This window comes from Lepidothrix coronata, unplaced genomic scaffold (assembly GCF_001604755.1).
Source record: "Lepidothrix coronata isolate B3197 unplaced genomic scaffold, Lepidothrix_coronata-1.0 Scaffold39, whole genome shotgun sequence".
Taxonomy (NCBI): Eukaryota; Metazoa; Chordata; class Aves; order Passeriformes; family Pipridae; genus Lepidothrix; species Lepidothrix coronata.
This window is the reverse complement of record NW_016690219.1, coordinates 871,435-887,475: the sequence shown is the minus strand read 5'-3', so window position 1 is coordinate 887,475 and position 16,041 is coordinate 871,435. Positions and strand designations below refer to the sequence as shown.

Sequence of the window (16,041 nt, the reverse complement as noted above, 5' to 3'; positions counted from 1 at the left end):
AAGGATATGTCCCCTTTCTTTCTAACTTTTCAAAGCCTCAAGCCCAACAGGTGCAGTTCATCATCCAGTAATGAGATTTATAACCTGGTCAATATGTAGATTAAAGTTCAGTCTCCACCTGACAGCCATATCTACTATCACTCTTGTGGCTTGGTAGGTTTTGTTTTCGTTTCTAGTAATATCATGCATAGTACTGACTCATTTTTCTTCCTTGTATATCATCAGCACCTTAGTAAAACAAAAAAATGTATATAGATATCTCTTTCTCCTCCTCAGATGAGACATTGGGCAAACCTATTTCCTTAACTGTCATGTGTGAGCTTAGTTCACAGAGACTTCCTTGTGGCCTTCGAGCATCTCCAGTGTCACAAGGGGCATCTTCTGCAGTATTAATTATCTAACATTAGGAGAAAGTTAGAAGAGATGGCTTCCTATGCTCTGGAAAGCAAGTTAGTCTGTGGTTTTACCCCTATTGCTACTATGAAGGTGGATTTTTTTTTCCCTCTCTCAGGAGAACAGTGTCCTAAAAAGACTCAGGAATGATCTAGTAAAATTCCATATATTATTGTGTAGAAATTGGTGTTGCACAATATCAGTCCGTTAAAGCTGATGGATCAAATTGATGAATCAGCTCAGAGAGAGTGAAGGCGACCTGTCAGACTCTTTGACTTTGAGTGATTATTGAACAGCTCTCAAAAGCAGAAAGAAAAATGAACTGTTCAGAGTGGTGGAAAAAATGAGCTCCCAGAACAACTGGAAAATATTTAAACATTACTCCTGGGTGTGTTTGTGAGCAGCAGAAGCCAGCAAAAAGAAAAACAGCAGTTCTATAAATGATAATTCCTACATTCAAAGCTTACATTTAATTGAAGTGCAGAGGGCTAAGTGTTTAACTGTAGCGTGTTTCTCTGAGGAATACAGTATTCTGCAGAAAATTAAGATATGACGGATCAATATTTGAAAAGTAATAATTATTAAAAAAAAAGAAACTGTTTCTATTTTAATGAATTCAACTTGTAAGTCTGGAAAACAAATTTGAGCCTCTGAGAAGTGGCCAGATGAGGAAGAGCATCACAGAAAGCACAGTGGTGGTGTGAATTAATTTTGGGAAAGCAGTTGGAACTTTGCAGGCAGAGATGGTATCCTGTGCACATGAAAGCCTCTAGAGACAGCATGAGCTCTAGCAGTATGAAGATGATGGAGGGTTGAGACCATGGGAGAGATGAAGTAAAAAGGTGCACAGAGTTTCAAGCTGGAGTTCTCAAAAACCATGGTTCACTGAACCCCTTATGTCATGACACTCAACTGGAATACAGTATTTTGGCAGGGCAAGCAATATTGGAACATTACAAATGGACAGAAAGGATGACAAAATGCCGCTGGTTCAATGGAACAGCAGCATGTAATTTTGCTACAGAAATCCCCAGGTTGTCATTGTGAAAGTAAATGGGTTATTTCTTAGTCTTACCTTTTTCACAGATGCAGTGAACATCTGTACCAGAAACAGTATTATTAATACAGTACAAGATCAGTCTTCCAGTGGTGAGCTTAAAAGAAAGTGTTTGAATGGAAAGTGTGGACAAATAAGAAAGAAATGAAAAAAAAAAGAAAAAAAAAACCATGAAAAAATGCTGGTTTAGAAATACATCAAGCACTTCACCATGTCACCTTGTTGATGAGAGAGAATACAGTAGAGGTTTGCAACATCTTTGTAGGAATCTCACCACAAAATTAAAAACTGAATTTAGAGATCCAACCTACTGCAGTTGAAAAGTACATTTCTTTTCCTAAGGACAAGACAAGATGAAGGAACTGGGAAGGTTTAATACTTTCAAAGGAGAGTATGAATAAAAGGTTCAACAGAATTAGTACTTTTTTTTGTTAGAGTTGAAAGAAGACAGACCCTTTTCCCAGGAACATACTCAAAAGAACTAAATAAATATGTAAAAAGGAAACATTTTCCACTACCTACAAGGAGAGAAATTCTGGAGGAGATGGCTTATTCCAAATATTTTTCTACTCTTGATGCCTCAGCAGGCTTCTGGCAGTGATTCTTAGACAAACAGAGGGTATGTTTATGCACCTCCAACACCTCCTTTGGGAGACAGTTTCCCCCAGTTGTCATTGGGTTATACTTTGCACCATAGGTGTTTCACCAGAAAATACAACCATTTTTCTCTGATGAGAGACATGCTAAGACCTAAACAGATGACACTGTGATCTGGGTAACACAGTAGAAGAGTAAGACCAAAGAGCTCCCAAACAAGCAGAAGTTCTGGCTCTTAACCTGAATGAGTTATTAAAAAATACAAACATCAGGTAGTGGGTTTATTTCTTAGAAAAGAAAAGAAGAAAGAAGGAGAAAAAGAGGAGAAAGGAAGGTGAAAGGAAGGAAGGTGAGAAGAAAGAAAAATAGAAGGGAGAGGACAGGAGAAAAAGCAAAAGGATTCTTTGGAATATAAGTAACTTAGTACCAACCATAACAGGTTCCATGAACTGTCTGTTTTGTTGTCTTGCAAAAGTATTTGAATGAAAATGCGGTGCAAAACTTAATAAAGTATCTAAATGAGTTAATTTAAGAAGATCTCATCCTGAGACAATGCAATGACCTCTTTCAACTGTCAAAACATCTGACCAGTCTCCAGTGAGAGAAAATTGGTGTCATCAAGCAGAGTAAAAGACTAAAAATAGTCCCTCTTTGGAAAAGACAAATGTAGGAAGGAGTTGGTCCAGTTTCAGATGAGTGATTTGATGCCGATTTCTCTGTGTGGTTGTGGAAAAAGGTGAAGTCTGAAAACAGAGTTTCATAAAATAAATTGTTCTTAGTAGAATCAAATCTAGAGTCTGAATTTCATGAGAACTACAACTAAGACTTTTCAAAAAATTGTTAATGAACAATATGGCTTATAAGCAAATTTTAAGCACCTCCTCACTCTCAGAGCATAGGAAATTGAAAAGTCCTTGACTTAGGGTAAGCACTACTTAGCAACAAAACCTCAGTGTGTTGTCAACATTATTCTCTTACTAAATCCAAAGCACAGCACTGTACCACCTATTAAGAAGAAAATTAACTCTATCCCAGCCCAAACCAGGGCACTGGGCAATACTGCAGTCTAAATCTGTCACAGTAGATCGGTGCACTTATGCTACCTCCATGCTTATGAGCTGACTCATAATTTTGGTAATCTTTATAGCCTTGCAATGTGATACTAATACACTCAGGTTCAACTTCAGCCCGAATAACCACCTGAAGGCAATGAGGAGACACAGGCAAAATAGGGAAATAGCCAACTTTGAATGCTGAGCATTCAAGAACTCTATTTATCTGCAGTGCTACAGTGAACAAGTAAATAGATTTTAAGAAAACCTTGATGTTTGAATGCAGAAAAAGATCAAATGCTATGAGCAAAATTATATCTTCATGCAGTCTGTTTAGCAGAATCATACTACAAAGTAAAATTGTTACATATAACAGTGCATATTGAGGCAGCTGTGGACACAAAAATAAACAGAAAACAATGTGGGTTTTTTGAAGTAAAAATAATAATCTCTTATTGGTTTATTCTATCTGTGATTGGTATAAGCCAAGGACAGAAACTGAAATGATAAGGTCAAAGAAATGCTTTCTTCCTGGTGTCTCCAACACTGATGAATCCACAAAAGAAATTTCTGCAAGAAATCTCTGTGAAATTACATACTCCTGTTAATGTCATCAGACAAAATCCTGATTGCACGGAAGATGCCTCCCTTATTGGAAAGTGCATCCCACTGTATATCAATGTTTACAATTTGGTTGAGCTGATGTTAGGAGTTACATGATCACAGTGCATCCTGGGAAACGTAATCTATCTATTAAGTCCAAGAGAGAAAGGGTATGAAGAAATTTGAGATTTAAAAGATAACTACCAATGATGTATGGTAAAATAGCAACATTGCTAGGTTAAAGAAATTACTGCTTAGCTAAGCCAAAATTTGATTTTTGATTCAACAAGCTAAGGGAAAATATTTTGATTTCTGAATGTCAAAACATTTCCATTTGATCAGATATATGGAAATTAAATTTGGTGAACAAAATGTTCTTAACTGTTTCCATAGTCAATTTTTTTTACTGCTTTTAGTTTTGATAGGTATGACTAGAGAAAGAATTCAAACTACTACAATTTCTCATTATATAAACCCAGACTCCATATCCATGAAAAGTGGGGGGGTTGTATTTTAGTCATTTTATCTTCTTCATTCAGAGAAAATTTAGTCTTTTTTTGTATTTTTGCATTAGCAAACATATGAAAATGAATATAAAAATAAGGAAACAAAGAATTATACAGAGCTTACTTTCAACATGGACATGACCTGATGTACCTCAATACTGCAAGTAAATTTTTTTTAGGAAGGTATATGACAAATTTTGGTACAAAGGAAAAAAACCCAACTTTCATTCTCCTGCCTTTAATTGCACAATACTCTCATTTTCTCAAGTACTCATGCCCTTAAGCCTCTCAACATCTATACGACAACACTGTTAGAGTCTGTAGCTGAGGGATTTTGCTTTTAAAACTCTGTTTAAAAAAAAAAAATCAACTGGAAGTTAATTTTTCAAAAAAATGAACTGAAAGAGTGACTTATCTCCAATACATGCTCAGTCTTCTGCCTTCAGATAAGCCTGGGGGCAGCATGCCAGTGTTTGAGAGACAGTGTCCTACCAAGGCCCTTTGATCTACCCTCTTGGTGGAGGTAGGGAATGGACATCTGCTTTTGAGGCACCAAAGGCACAAGAGTTTTCTTGCTGTGTTAGAAACAACCCATGCACCTGAGAATGGTCATGTAGGAATTAGAGCTTCTCCCCTCAGTGGGTGGCAGAGCCAGCAGCACAACTGGAGTGCGTCTACACCAGTGCACGCAGCATGGACAACAAACAGAAGGAGCCAGCAGCCAGTGGGCAATGGGATGTAGAGGCCATCATGGGAACATGGTGGGATGACTTAAACAACTGAAGAGAGAGGCAGTGGCACAGCTCTGTATGTTAGGAGTGTTTCGGTTCATCACAAAATCATAGAGTTCATGAAATTACAGAGTTTTCAATTCTCAGAGGAGTGAGGATGGGGAAGTAGCAGACGTGCTCACTGGGACAGTTTCAGTCGTTTATGAGCAGTCTTGACTAACTGGAGAATTCCCAGTTTACTGGAGGTTAACTCAATGATCTCAGAGGTATTTTCCAACCTCAATGATTCTATGACTCCCAGTAACCAAAGCAGAGTGTTGTCTGGAGCACAGTGAGGATCTGGGACTCTCACCTTTGGACCTTTGGCAATTTGCTCTGAGCTTTCTAAACTATTTGACTCAGCTGCTTGCTACAGACTATATAAATGTAGGTCCAAGTCAGAAGGCTCATTCTTCCTCTGAGGCAGCAGGGAAGATTTGAAGAGGGAAGGAAAAAGAGGAAAAGAAAGAGCAGCAAGGGATTTCAGGGCTCACCATGGGCCCTGTGCAGCTCTTGCTGCTCTCCCTGCTGCTCAGCAGTGTTCTCACACGTAAGTACTGCCTTTTATATTAGTGATTTTTCCTGCTTTATTTATGAACCTGTTAAAACAATAATGTTGCAAAAAAATCAACAGAACATTGGCTTATAGAATTAGAAAATTCAGTGTGGCAAAGATATCATCCCTTCCCTTCACAGGAATGGGTAATCATAGGAGGATCCCAGTGTAGAAAAAGTCACAAATGTTGCCTGATGTCTTTTGTACAGATTGAATGTATTTTGCAACTTGTATGGCATTTTTCTGTAATCTTGTGCTTTTAAGCCCACTCGTGGAGCTACTGTAGCTTGGAGATACCATGCAGACTTAGCCCAGCTGTTGCTAACCTGTTTTGTGACAAATGTGAAGACAGAGAGCAAAAAAGCAGATTGTATTTGGCAGGCAATACTGGCCTTTGAAATAGAGTTTTGGGTTGAAGGGACATAGTAATCAATAAAAGTAGGAAAAGAAGTAGGTCAGTAGAGATATTTTTTTTGTAAGATCAGAAAAGACAGCCGAGATCGATATGGTGCTGTGGATTTTGAGCTATCCTTGCTTCCCAAGAAATGGCTTTTTAGAACAGGACACTGTAATGTTACTTAAGGCTTCAGGGAGCTTAAGGACAAAAGTGCATCTGGGCAAATTGTGCAGGTCTGGTTTTATATGTAGATCTACTTAATCATAAATATATCTTTGTTTAACTAGTATTCTGTTGTTGGCTGATGTTATACAAATTTATTGTTATGCAATAAACCTTGTTTTATTGGTTATTAATAATGTTATTAATATTATTTTAATAGTAATAGTAGTATTTCTGTTGCTATTGGTGCTACTGTGACAAATGTTAGAGTCTATTTCTATAGAGTGGTCTACCTTAGAATTCCCAGAATGAATATTCGGAAAGTGTGTGGAGAAAAATGCTGGCCTTCATATGTGATATCCCAAAAAATGATATAGCATCTAATGAATGCAGCAAATTTACTAGATTATGTTTAATTTCATTTTGTTTTTAATAGGGTCATATGGAACATACCTAAGATTGATTAGAACAAATGGTTCTTCTTAACTTGAATAGGCTTTTCCTACAAAGAATGCACTCTCAATATTCAGAAAATATTTCATAGCAGAGAATTTTAGTACTAATCTTCAAAGGTGTTCTTTTTGAAATGTACAAAAACCAAAGTATAGCCATTCATCCATTTAACAGTATTTTTGTGTGCTCAAATTGACTACAATTTAAAAGTAAACTGTGTTATGTGGTACATTCATCTGTCTACCTCTACATTTTGTGCCTATCCTTTGCAAACTGTCTATTTACCTAACACAGGGCTTTAAAAAATACTTGTCAGCCTAGAAACTGACCCTTCTCAATTTAAATCAAATCAATTTAATTCTGTGATTAAAGACCCTATTGTGGGATTTTGGTTCACTGTATCAAGGCAACTGCTTGTAAATCCCTTTAGATTTGACTCTGTACTGCAAATGTTAATAGTAGCTTTGTCATTTACATGAGTCTTTCAAACTACATCAGAAGTTGGTATGAATTAAAAAGGTCTTACAATGAAAATGTAGTATTTACATTTATATATTCATAGGCATTGAATATATTGTATATAGCTATAAACTGCTTTGTTGTATAGCTATAGCTAGCTTTTAATTCTTGGTTTTGTTGTATAGCTTTTCTAGCTTTTAATTCTTGGTTTTTTGTGGTTTGTTTGTTTTTTTTTTACAGAAGAAGAAACACTTGAAAGTGGAAATCCAGGATGTTCAAGTAACTGATTTCTTGCATTTGCTTTTGTTATATCACTATTTTAACTGAATTCATTTCTAAAAGCCTGACTTTTCCAAATCTCTTCATCTGAAATAACTGAAATGAAAGTGATTGCAATATTTTGAAGTAGTTATTGCCCTTTATTTTAGGTATTCAACTATCCATAAGGATTGATTCAAGTAATTGTTAAAGTTTCCCAAGATTGGACAAACTGAGAATGAGTTTCTGAACTTTTTTAAAGCTCCCATTAAGAAACTACTTTCCATTGGGTTTTTGGTTTTTCTTTTTTATTTATATGATTGTCAGGTGCAAATTCCTTAATCTGAAAATCCCTATTTATCAAATGTGAAGCTTTAACTGTGAGGTTTTGTACATTACACTTTACTGTGGCCTGAATTTTACATCTTATTTAGCCTTCACAGTGGCTGCTAAGCCCACAGAATTGCACTTGGATATCTAGCTAAATACCTGTAGAATAAATCATCATCTCTGTTAGCAAGGACAGCAATTTCTTTAAACAAGTGAAGACTCAGGAAATGCTGACTTTATGCCCTATCTTTGTAATGAACTCTGGCCCTGACTGCTTGGTTAGATACATAATGTTCAACCACAGGGTCAAAGTACTGAATGAATTGTTTTGTTCTTTGTCTTCAGGGTTTTTTTTCCTTGTTGGGTGCTTTAGCACCATCTCCAGGCAATTGGGTTTAGTTCAGATGCCTGAACCAACTCAAAGACTTCTGAGTTTCATTGCCAATTACTTGTCTATTTTTGATCCAGTAAATTATTTGGTATTTTCATTTCCAATCTTATATTTTCCCTATTAATTTCTGTTTAAAAGTAGGATATGAAGCAATAATTAGCCTTTTACTTTAGCATGGTAGATACTGGTGTTGCAGAATTCTCTGAGAGTGTACAGTTATTTTCCAGGATAGCCAAAAGTGACACAAATAGTGTTAAATTTTTAATAAAATTTAATTTTAGAGTTAAATACATAATTTAATTAAGTTTTCAAATGTTTTTAAGATGTTGATTATGGTATGACAGCTAGTATTAATTATAATAATTCTGTTTAGCAATTACATGAATGTGATCTCAGCTAAAATATTATTAAAGTATGTAAAATTTATAAAAGTGATAGTTCAATGAGAAAATAAGATATGCATAGCACTATTTTGTTCCCCTCTCTAAGTATGAAATTCTGTGACAGGCAAGGTTATATTGTCATTGGCCTCTGACATAACAAATATTTTATAAAAGAAGAAGAGTAATCTGCATTCATGCAGGTGTAGGCAGGCAAAATCATACAGATTTAATGGTGGGCATTTGGATTTACACCAGGATTACCTATCTTTTTTTTTTCTATAAAATAGATCAGAACTCTATTAAATAACCACAGAGGAGCAGTTTAGGAAATTGCTTTTCACTCAACATCACAACAGAGCCACAGACCCAGTGAGTTGCCCAGCCTAAACTGAGGGAACAGCAATTTCTGGTTCAGATTGACCTAAACTGCTTCATCACAGACACTTAGAGTACCTGATCATCCTTTTTAGTTTAAAACGATGCCTGCACTTGCAATGGAAGTGAATTGGGTTTGAGGGCATTTTTTGGCCTATCTTATGCATTCCAGATACCAAAATAGTATCTTATAGTTCTGTATTTGACACTGAGACTGGTTTTTTTTTCTTAATGTCTCTATTACCCCACTCATTCCTGCTTGGGGAGTTTAAAATTACAGATGAAGGCAACAGGGAGAGATTAAACACAGGTGAAGGTCATTCCTTTGAGGAAGCCTATTAGGTTTTGGGGCTTCCTTTGATAGAAAGAGAAACACCTCTCGAAATACTCCCTCCTGCCTTGTTCTTAGTCATAATTTAAAGCTTTTCCCTTGTTGGATGCTCTTCATCTAACTAAAGTTTATCTCCATTAAAAGTAGTCTACTCTATAAAATTTTCTGATCTAATAAATGAATTAGAGTAGATCATATTTCAGGAGAGTCTGGAGCAGAAAGATCCTGTGTAGATTCAAGTGAAATGGTATTGAGGAATTCTATTTTGGATGTTCTGTCTCTTTGCTTTCAGTTTCAATCATGTAACTGGTAAAGCAGCTTCTTGCATTTTCATTATGATGGAAAAATCTGAGCTGAAATGAATTACTTTATTACCAATTGGAAAACTACCATTTGATTGGCTTAATTTAGAAGCAACAGGGTAATTTTTAAAACAGTTCCACACCTTAAGTTTTCTCCTGTTTTTGTCATTTGCTTTAATGTGGCATGATTTGAAGGCCAAATGGGGTTATATTGGCAAATCCCATCAAACAGAGCAGTGGACCCCAAAATTTAAGCTGCCCCACAAGTTTGGTCTTATGCTTCAGAAATAATCCAGCTGATATAAAGGCATCACATTTTTTTTCTGAAAGCTATTTCGGAAAAGGAAATAGTGGCAGGATGAGTCTTCATGTTTCCTTTATCTGTGGCATTCATTTTAGTTACACAACACTAAGCATGTATTGTAAGGATTACATGTGCATATCCTACCTAAGTCATAAAACCACTCGTTTTCCCAATTGCAGAAGATGCAACCAGATTTAAACCCCTACGAAAATATGTTTACTCATATGAAGCAGAAACATCAAATGGGATCACAGGAACAGCAGATTCTCGAAGTGGTTCAAAGATCACTTGCAAGGTAGGCAAAGAGGAGTAAATACAACTGATTGGGACTGTACACTGAACAACATGGGAGCTGGCAGCTGGAGAGCATCCTTCAATGTTTTTCCAAACAAGACCATTCCTCTGAAAGGCACATATTGACTAAGGCACACAAAGACTGAGCCCTCCCTGTCCTAGACAGAAGGCATTGAGGATGGCAGAAGTCCTTCACAGCATTGTGCCAGTGCATTTCAAACCTGGCTGTACTTTTAGAAGAGAGAGAGGCAAAACTTGGAAGTTTAGTTTTCCTTAGCTTCCAGGCTGAATCTACCGATGTCCATCAAAAAATTCTAGAAGTTGAATAACAACAGTGCATTGAAGCCATGAAGACCACGACAGCCTGCTGATGGTGACAGTCAAGACAATGCCAGGACTGTAGGAGTAAAAGGTCCCATAGGCCATTAAACTACTCAGTGTCCCTTCATTTTGTCGAAAACTTTCTCATCATTGTGTTGTGGGTTTTTCTTTTTCTTTAAATTGAGTAATTGGAAAAAATATTTTTTATTTAGCACACACAGTTTTAATAGAGTCTAAACACTGATCAGTGTAATGGCTCAAGTTTTCATACAGTTCTAACATTCTAAATTCTCAGAAACTAAGTTGCTTGTTTACCGTGTTTGTCACATACTCCATGCCATTAGCCAAGCAAATACCTGCTCTCATATCTTCTCCCTTGAGTTGCCTTAAGCTACTTAGAGCACTTAGGAATTTTTTCCAACAGCTGCTAGCAGGGGGATTCTGACACTTTACAAAATCAAAAGAATTTTCAAAGTGGTAACTGGATGATCCTGGAAACATGATAATGTAAAAAGATAAACATATTTGTGTTTTCAGGTTGAACTGGAGGTACCACAGCTGTGCCGTTTCATCCTGAGGACAATGCATTGCTCCCTGAGGGAGACGTTTGGTGTTGACTCTGAGGGAAGGGCTGTTCTGAAAAAGTCCAAGAACTCTGAGGACTTTGCAAGTGCCATGTCCAGGTAAGCAATACCAATTATCATCAGTACTTGTGACCTTTAAATGGAACAGGCTGCAGTGTTACAGTCTACCCTGACTGTGTTTTTCTAGGCATAGAACACATTTCATGATAACATGGTAGATTTGAAAGCTGGTTCCACAGCAAAATTCTCCCTGATACAACTTATAGTTAACATGGCACAGTTCTCAATTGCTACTAGGGAAGGCTTTTTTAGATACAGAATTTTCACCTGGAATGTTTTTGTCATTTCTATCATCTATATCAGGAAACTGTTGTGTAGTCTCCAAAAGATTATTGCAAGTGTAATGTTCCTTCTTGTAAGCACATTCTCAAATGGCTGCATGCAGGCAGTTTAAGATAACTTTCCTTTGCTAACTTGATGCAGACTGTGCAATAGAAAGGCATTTGAGACTGAAGTCCAGATTTCCAATCCCAGTCTTTAATGACCTATGCAGTTTATCTTTTCCTTCTTTATCTGCTTTTGTAACTAATGGCTACTACTCCCTCCACCCAACTAGTCTCTGGTGCTTGTCAGTGCATACTTTAGTCATGCATCTTCATGCTTGTTTCAGTGCCTTAGTATCCATTTTGTTTCACAAGCCATAAATCTCAAAACAACTTGAGACAGTGTTAAAAAACGTTTTTCAGAAAACCATCAAGGTTTTATTTAAAGACTGCAACTGCTAGAGAATCATCCCATCATTTTGTAGCCTATTGGAGTAGTTAATAATTACCTCATTCTAAAAATTTACTTATGTCCTCTCTGAATTTATGCAATTCCAACTTCCAGCCACTGCTCTTGGTATTTGCTTGTCCTTAGATAATGTAATCTGGTGATATCAGAATGTCCTTGGTTAGAATTTTGCTGCTTTAATAGTAATACTTCCTATTAGTAACAGCAGTGAATATTAAATAATGATAGCCCAGCAGTTTATTGATAACGTTCTTTACTGTGTGTCTTTAATATTTCATTCTAATGTTGTTATTTTGGGTGCCAGGCATGAGCTAAAATTTAGTATTCAGGATGGAACAAAAGTCAAGCTGTATCCAGAGAAGGACGAACCTCTGAATGTACTGAATCTCAAGAGAGGGATCATCTCAGCTCTACTTGTGCCAACAGAAACAGTAGAAAATGAAAAAACAATTTCAATGGTAGGTGTTTTGAAAGTATTTCCCTTATTTCCTTGACAAATGGAAGAAAGCTCACCTGAGTAGAGTTACTCCTGAACATCATTTTCAAAAGGCCTGGAAATTCTCATAAGAAAAGGTGCCTTTTAACTAGATCAGAAAATGTCTGACAGCATGAGCAGAGATGCTGATTTCTTTCTTCTTTCCAGGATACTGTATATGGAAAGTGTGACAGTGAAGTTGAATTCAAGTCCAGAAAAGGAAATGTTGCAGAAGATATTTCAATTACGAGGTACCTGAAAGGCTGTGACAAGTTCAGTCCCATCAGAGATCATGTGAGCCCTATTGCCATTGTAAAGGGACTGGTAAGTATATGATGTAAGATTATATAAGATTTTTCTCACTACCATATAAAATGATAAAACTACTACAATGACTAAGTTTTGTATATATTTATATTTGCTAAAAATTTAAATAGTTTTTCTGCACTATTCCATTATATCAGACTGTGGGTTTGTTGGCAGTCAATAGAGAAAAAAAAAAAGATACAGAGGGCTTTTCATAGATGAAGTTAGTACTATTGATTACATGGTAACATATCAGATCATAGCCAAATTTTTAGTTTTGTGGGTCAAAATTTTCAAAATTCCAATTTCATGTAAAACATAAAAAACCCAAACCATGAAGTGTGTGTGATGTGCAGGAGGAGAGGGCTCTAAATGTGGTTAAGCACGCTCTTTGTTCTACCTGTTAATCCACAATGATCAAATGCATTTGCTTGCATGGAAATTGTCAGATTTCTTTCTGGTATAATGGCATTTGTTCCTTAGAGTGTTTTAACTTAAAAAAATAGGGTTTCATATAATGCTGAAAACACATTTTATAATTTCTACCACTCCTACAGTTTTTTGTATAAGTCTTTAAAATTTGTATAATAAGAGTGAAATTAAAAAGAGCATCAGTTGTTACAAGGGGACTGAAATACTCTGAAAATTACGAATTGGTTTTATGAAGGAGTCCTTTGTTGTAGGCAGCAGGGGATCAATCATGAAGTAACTACTAACCCAAACATCTTGATAAGGCCTGAGGGAAAATTTTAGTGGGATTTTTGCCCGTGAAGAGACTTAAGACTAAAGATTATTACTGGCACAATTTTGTCTTTGTGTGAGAATAATTCCGGTTATTCACCTTTTCTTCCAATATGCTTTAATTTTTAATATTACAGTAAAACTGTGTCAGCCTTTAAAACTATGATTGTTTCCTATTTTACTCAGTAAAATGACTGCCAAACAATTTATTTTACAGAACAGCCCATTATCTACCCTTCTAAAGAGCACTCAGTTCTGTCATTACAATATTGATGCAAAGAAAAGGCATATAAGAGATGTTGTCTGCAGTGAAAAACACCTGTTTCTGCCTTCCTCATACAAGTAGGTTGCTCACTATTTATCCTTATCCTTTATTCATAAATATTGGTTTTAAATGATGATGTATTACATTCTGCCCTGATTTCATCTCGAAATATACATTTTGTTTTTAAGAAGGCAGGAGACATATTAAGACCTCTCAAGGGTACTTAGACTCAACTAAAGCAGTGAATTTTTCTTTGTTTCCTAGAAATCGCTATGGTGTGATGACAGAGGTCAACCAGACCTTGAGGCTTGAAGATACCCCGAAGATCAATAACAAAAATTTTGATGGAGGTAGAGCTGCAGTTCTCTATTACACAAGCATAGGAACAAAATACAAATACAGAGATGATTTTTTTAAACAGTGAATTAATTAAAGATGCCCCTGAGGGGACCAAATCAATTCATAATTTTTAAAGAAATTTAGTGAGGAAAAAGGTTGAGTAGAAAATGGGAAAACCTGAGACTTTTAAATTAAAAATAATCTTTAATTTTAAAATTATTCTTAATAAATAAAAAATGTATAATTTGCTTGAAAAGAAATTCTAATCTTATTGGAAATTAATTTTATGAACCCATTTTTGCTACCTATAATATCTTATACCCATAATTTCTTCTACCCATAATATCTTATGCAACTTTTATCTTCAACTGCTAAATGTAAGCAATCCATTATTACTGTATATTTTGTTCTAAAACCTACCTTTTGACTTGTAGTTGTTAGTCATAACATATTTCTCCTAAAATATATATTAATTAAAAGTTGAAAAAGCAAACTATGCTAATATAAAAGGTGTTAAGGAATTATCTTCATGAAAATTTAAAACAATTTATGCAAATATTCAACTTTTGGGGAATTATATTTAAATTCCATTCCATTATTTTTATTAACTGTTCAGCTGTTCAACTTCAACTGTTATCATATAAAATAATCTACAGACTTTGTATTTATGCTGACTGTAAGATAGATGATAAAAATTAACGTAGCTCCTTGATAACAAATGCAATTTTTTTTTAATTACTAGATGAACTGGAAGAGAAGGGACTTGCACTGGAAAGTACAGATGCCAAATTCCCCAAGCAGGGTGATGTTGTTCTGAAAACCCTTCAGGAACTGCAGAAACTCACAGCCTCCCAGCAGAACCAGCAGAGAGCAAGACTCTTTTACAAATTTGTTTCAGGGCTTAGAAATTTACATAACAGCACTCTTGGCTCTCTTGTACCAAAGATGATGGAAAGCTCAAGGTATGGTACAGCTGTGCATTGTGCAAGTACACCACGTCAATGTCGTGGCAAAACCTTTCTGTAGTTAATTTGCTTAGTGGTTTTAAATTAGAGATGAATTAGATATATAGGGTGTCTTTCAGAAAGATAAGTGTCATCAGTATTATCCAGAGAGAGAAATAAAGAAGGGAGAATAAAACTGTGGATTTTACATTTTTCTGTCAGAAATGCTCAGCTGTTGATTGGAGCTTGAATATTAAATATATGAGAAAAGTATAAGAATTCAAATAGATCTGAAATTTCTAGTCTTCTATAAAGAATTAATATTGTTTATATCATTCCCCCATCAAATATTCCAAATTTACTGGAGAAGCTGAACTGGAGTATAACACAGCCCAGTACAGCCCCTCCACCATCCCAAGTGTGTGTGCTAGGAGCAATCCTGTGGATAGTTATTATAGCCAAAGATCTTTCATGCAGTTTTGCTCAAGGACAGTGGCTGTAATTCCAAACTCCCAAGTCTGACTTATGGCAAAGAACAGAGTTTTGAAGGTGAGACTTTGGGAGACATGGAAGAACACTATTCTTTGGTCTGACCCTGCCCGCTGCTCCCCACCCTTACTCTTCTGCCTGAACTGGACTCGAGTCAGTCTACACATATTTAATATCCTCAGTTTGTAGAGGAACTAGAGCCCCAGTCTGGTTTGATTATATTAGTTTATAATATTTAAAGCTGTGGGAACGTCTGTTGTGAAGAAACAACAAGGTACGCCTGCGTAATGGTGATATTCTTAATGCTTTCTTATTGTTCTTATTTAATTGTGTTACTACTATAACTTGTAAAACATAAGAATACATATTTAAACACCTTAATAAACCTGTCAAATATTTGTTTCAAACAGTCAATATGCAGCAAAAACTGCAAACAGGGAATTAATTAGTCAAAGTCATCTCTTCCCCTTTCAGTTCCATCACTGTTCAGGCCCTGATCCAGTGCGGGACTCCAGAGTGCTACAGTGCAGTCCTTCAAATCCTGAGAACTGGAAGTGTGAATCCGCTTGTGGCAGACCTGGTCACATACACCCTGGGACTATTGCCTTCTCCAACTCCACAGAGAATACGGGAAATTCTTAACATGGCCCAGTATCAGCCAAGTAGACCTTCTTTTTATGGCTTGAGTCATTCTGTTACTAAGTAAGTAATGACAGCATGCAATTGTACAAAATAACCTCAAGGTTGCAATGCTTAAAGTAAACCCTAAGAGTGCTCACCTTTCAAGGATTTTTTTGTTGTTGTCATGTTGT

The 16,041-nt window shown here is 36.0% G+C and overlaps 1 protein-coding gene across 1 annotated transcript in view; it reads left to right on the top strand.

Moving 5' to 3' along the window:
- The first annotated feature begins 5,372 nt into the window (after positions 1 to 5,372).
- APOB (apolipoprotein B) overlaps positions 5,373 to 16,041 on the top strand; it is a 36,211-nt gene continuing 25,542 nt past the window's right edge. Inside the window, 10 exon segments of the mRNA XM_017813032.1 lie at positions 5,373 to 5,528; positions 7,246 to 7,284; positions 9,859 to 9,974; positions 10,832 to 10,977; positions 11,975 to 12,128; positions 12,314 to 12,469; positions 13,410 to 13,534; positions 13,722 to 13,807; positions 14,539 to 14,758; positions 15,704 to 15,931. Coding sequence (XP_017668521.1) covers positions 5,474 to 5,528; positions 7,246 to 7,284; positions 9,859 to 9,974; positions 10,832 to 10,977; positions 11,975 to 12,128; positions 12,314 to 12,469; positions 13,410 to 13,534; positions 13,722 to 13,807; positions 14,539 to 14,758; positions 15,704 to 15,931 — 1,325 coding nt within the window. The 5' untranslated portion in view covers positions 5,373 to 5,473.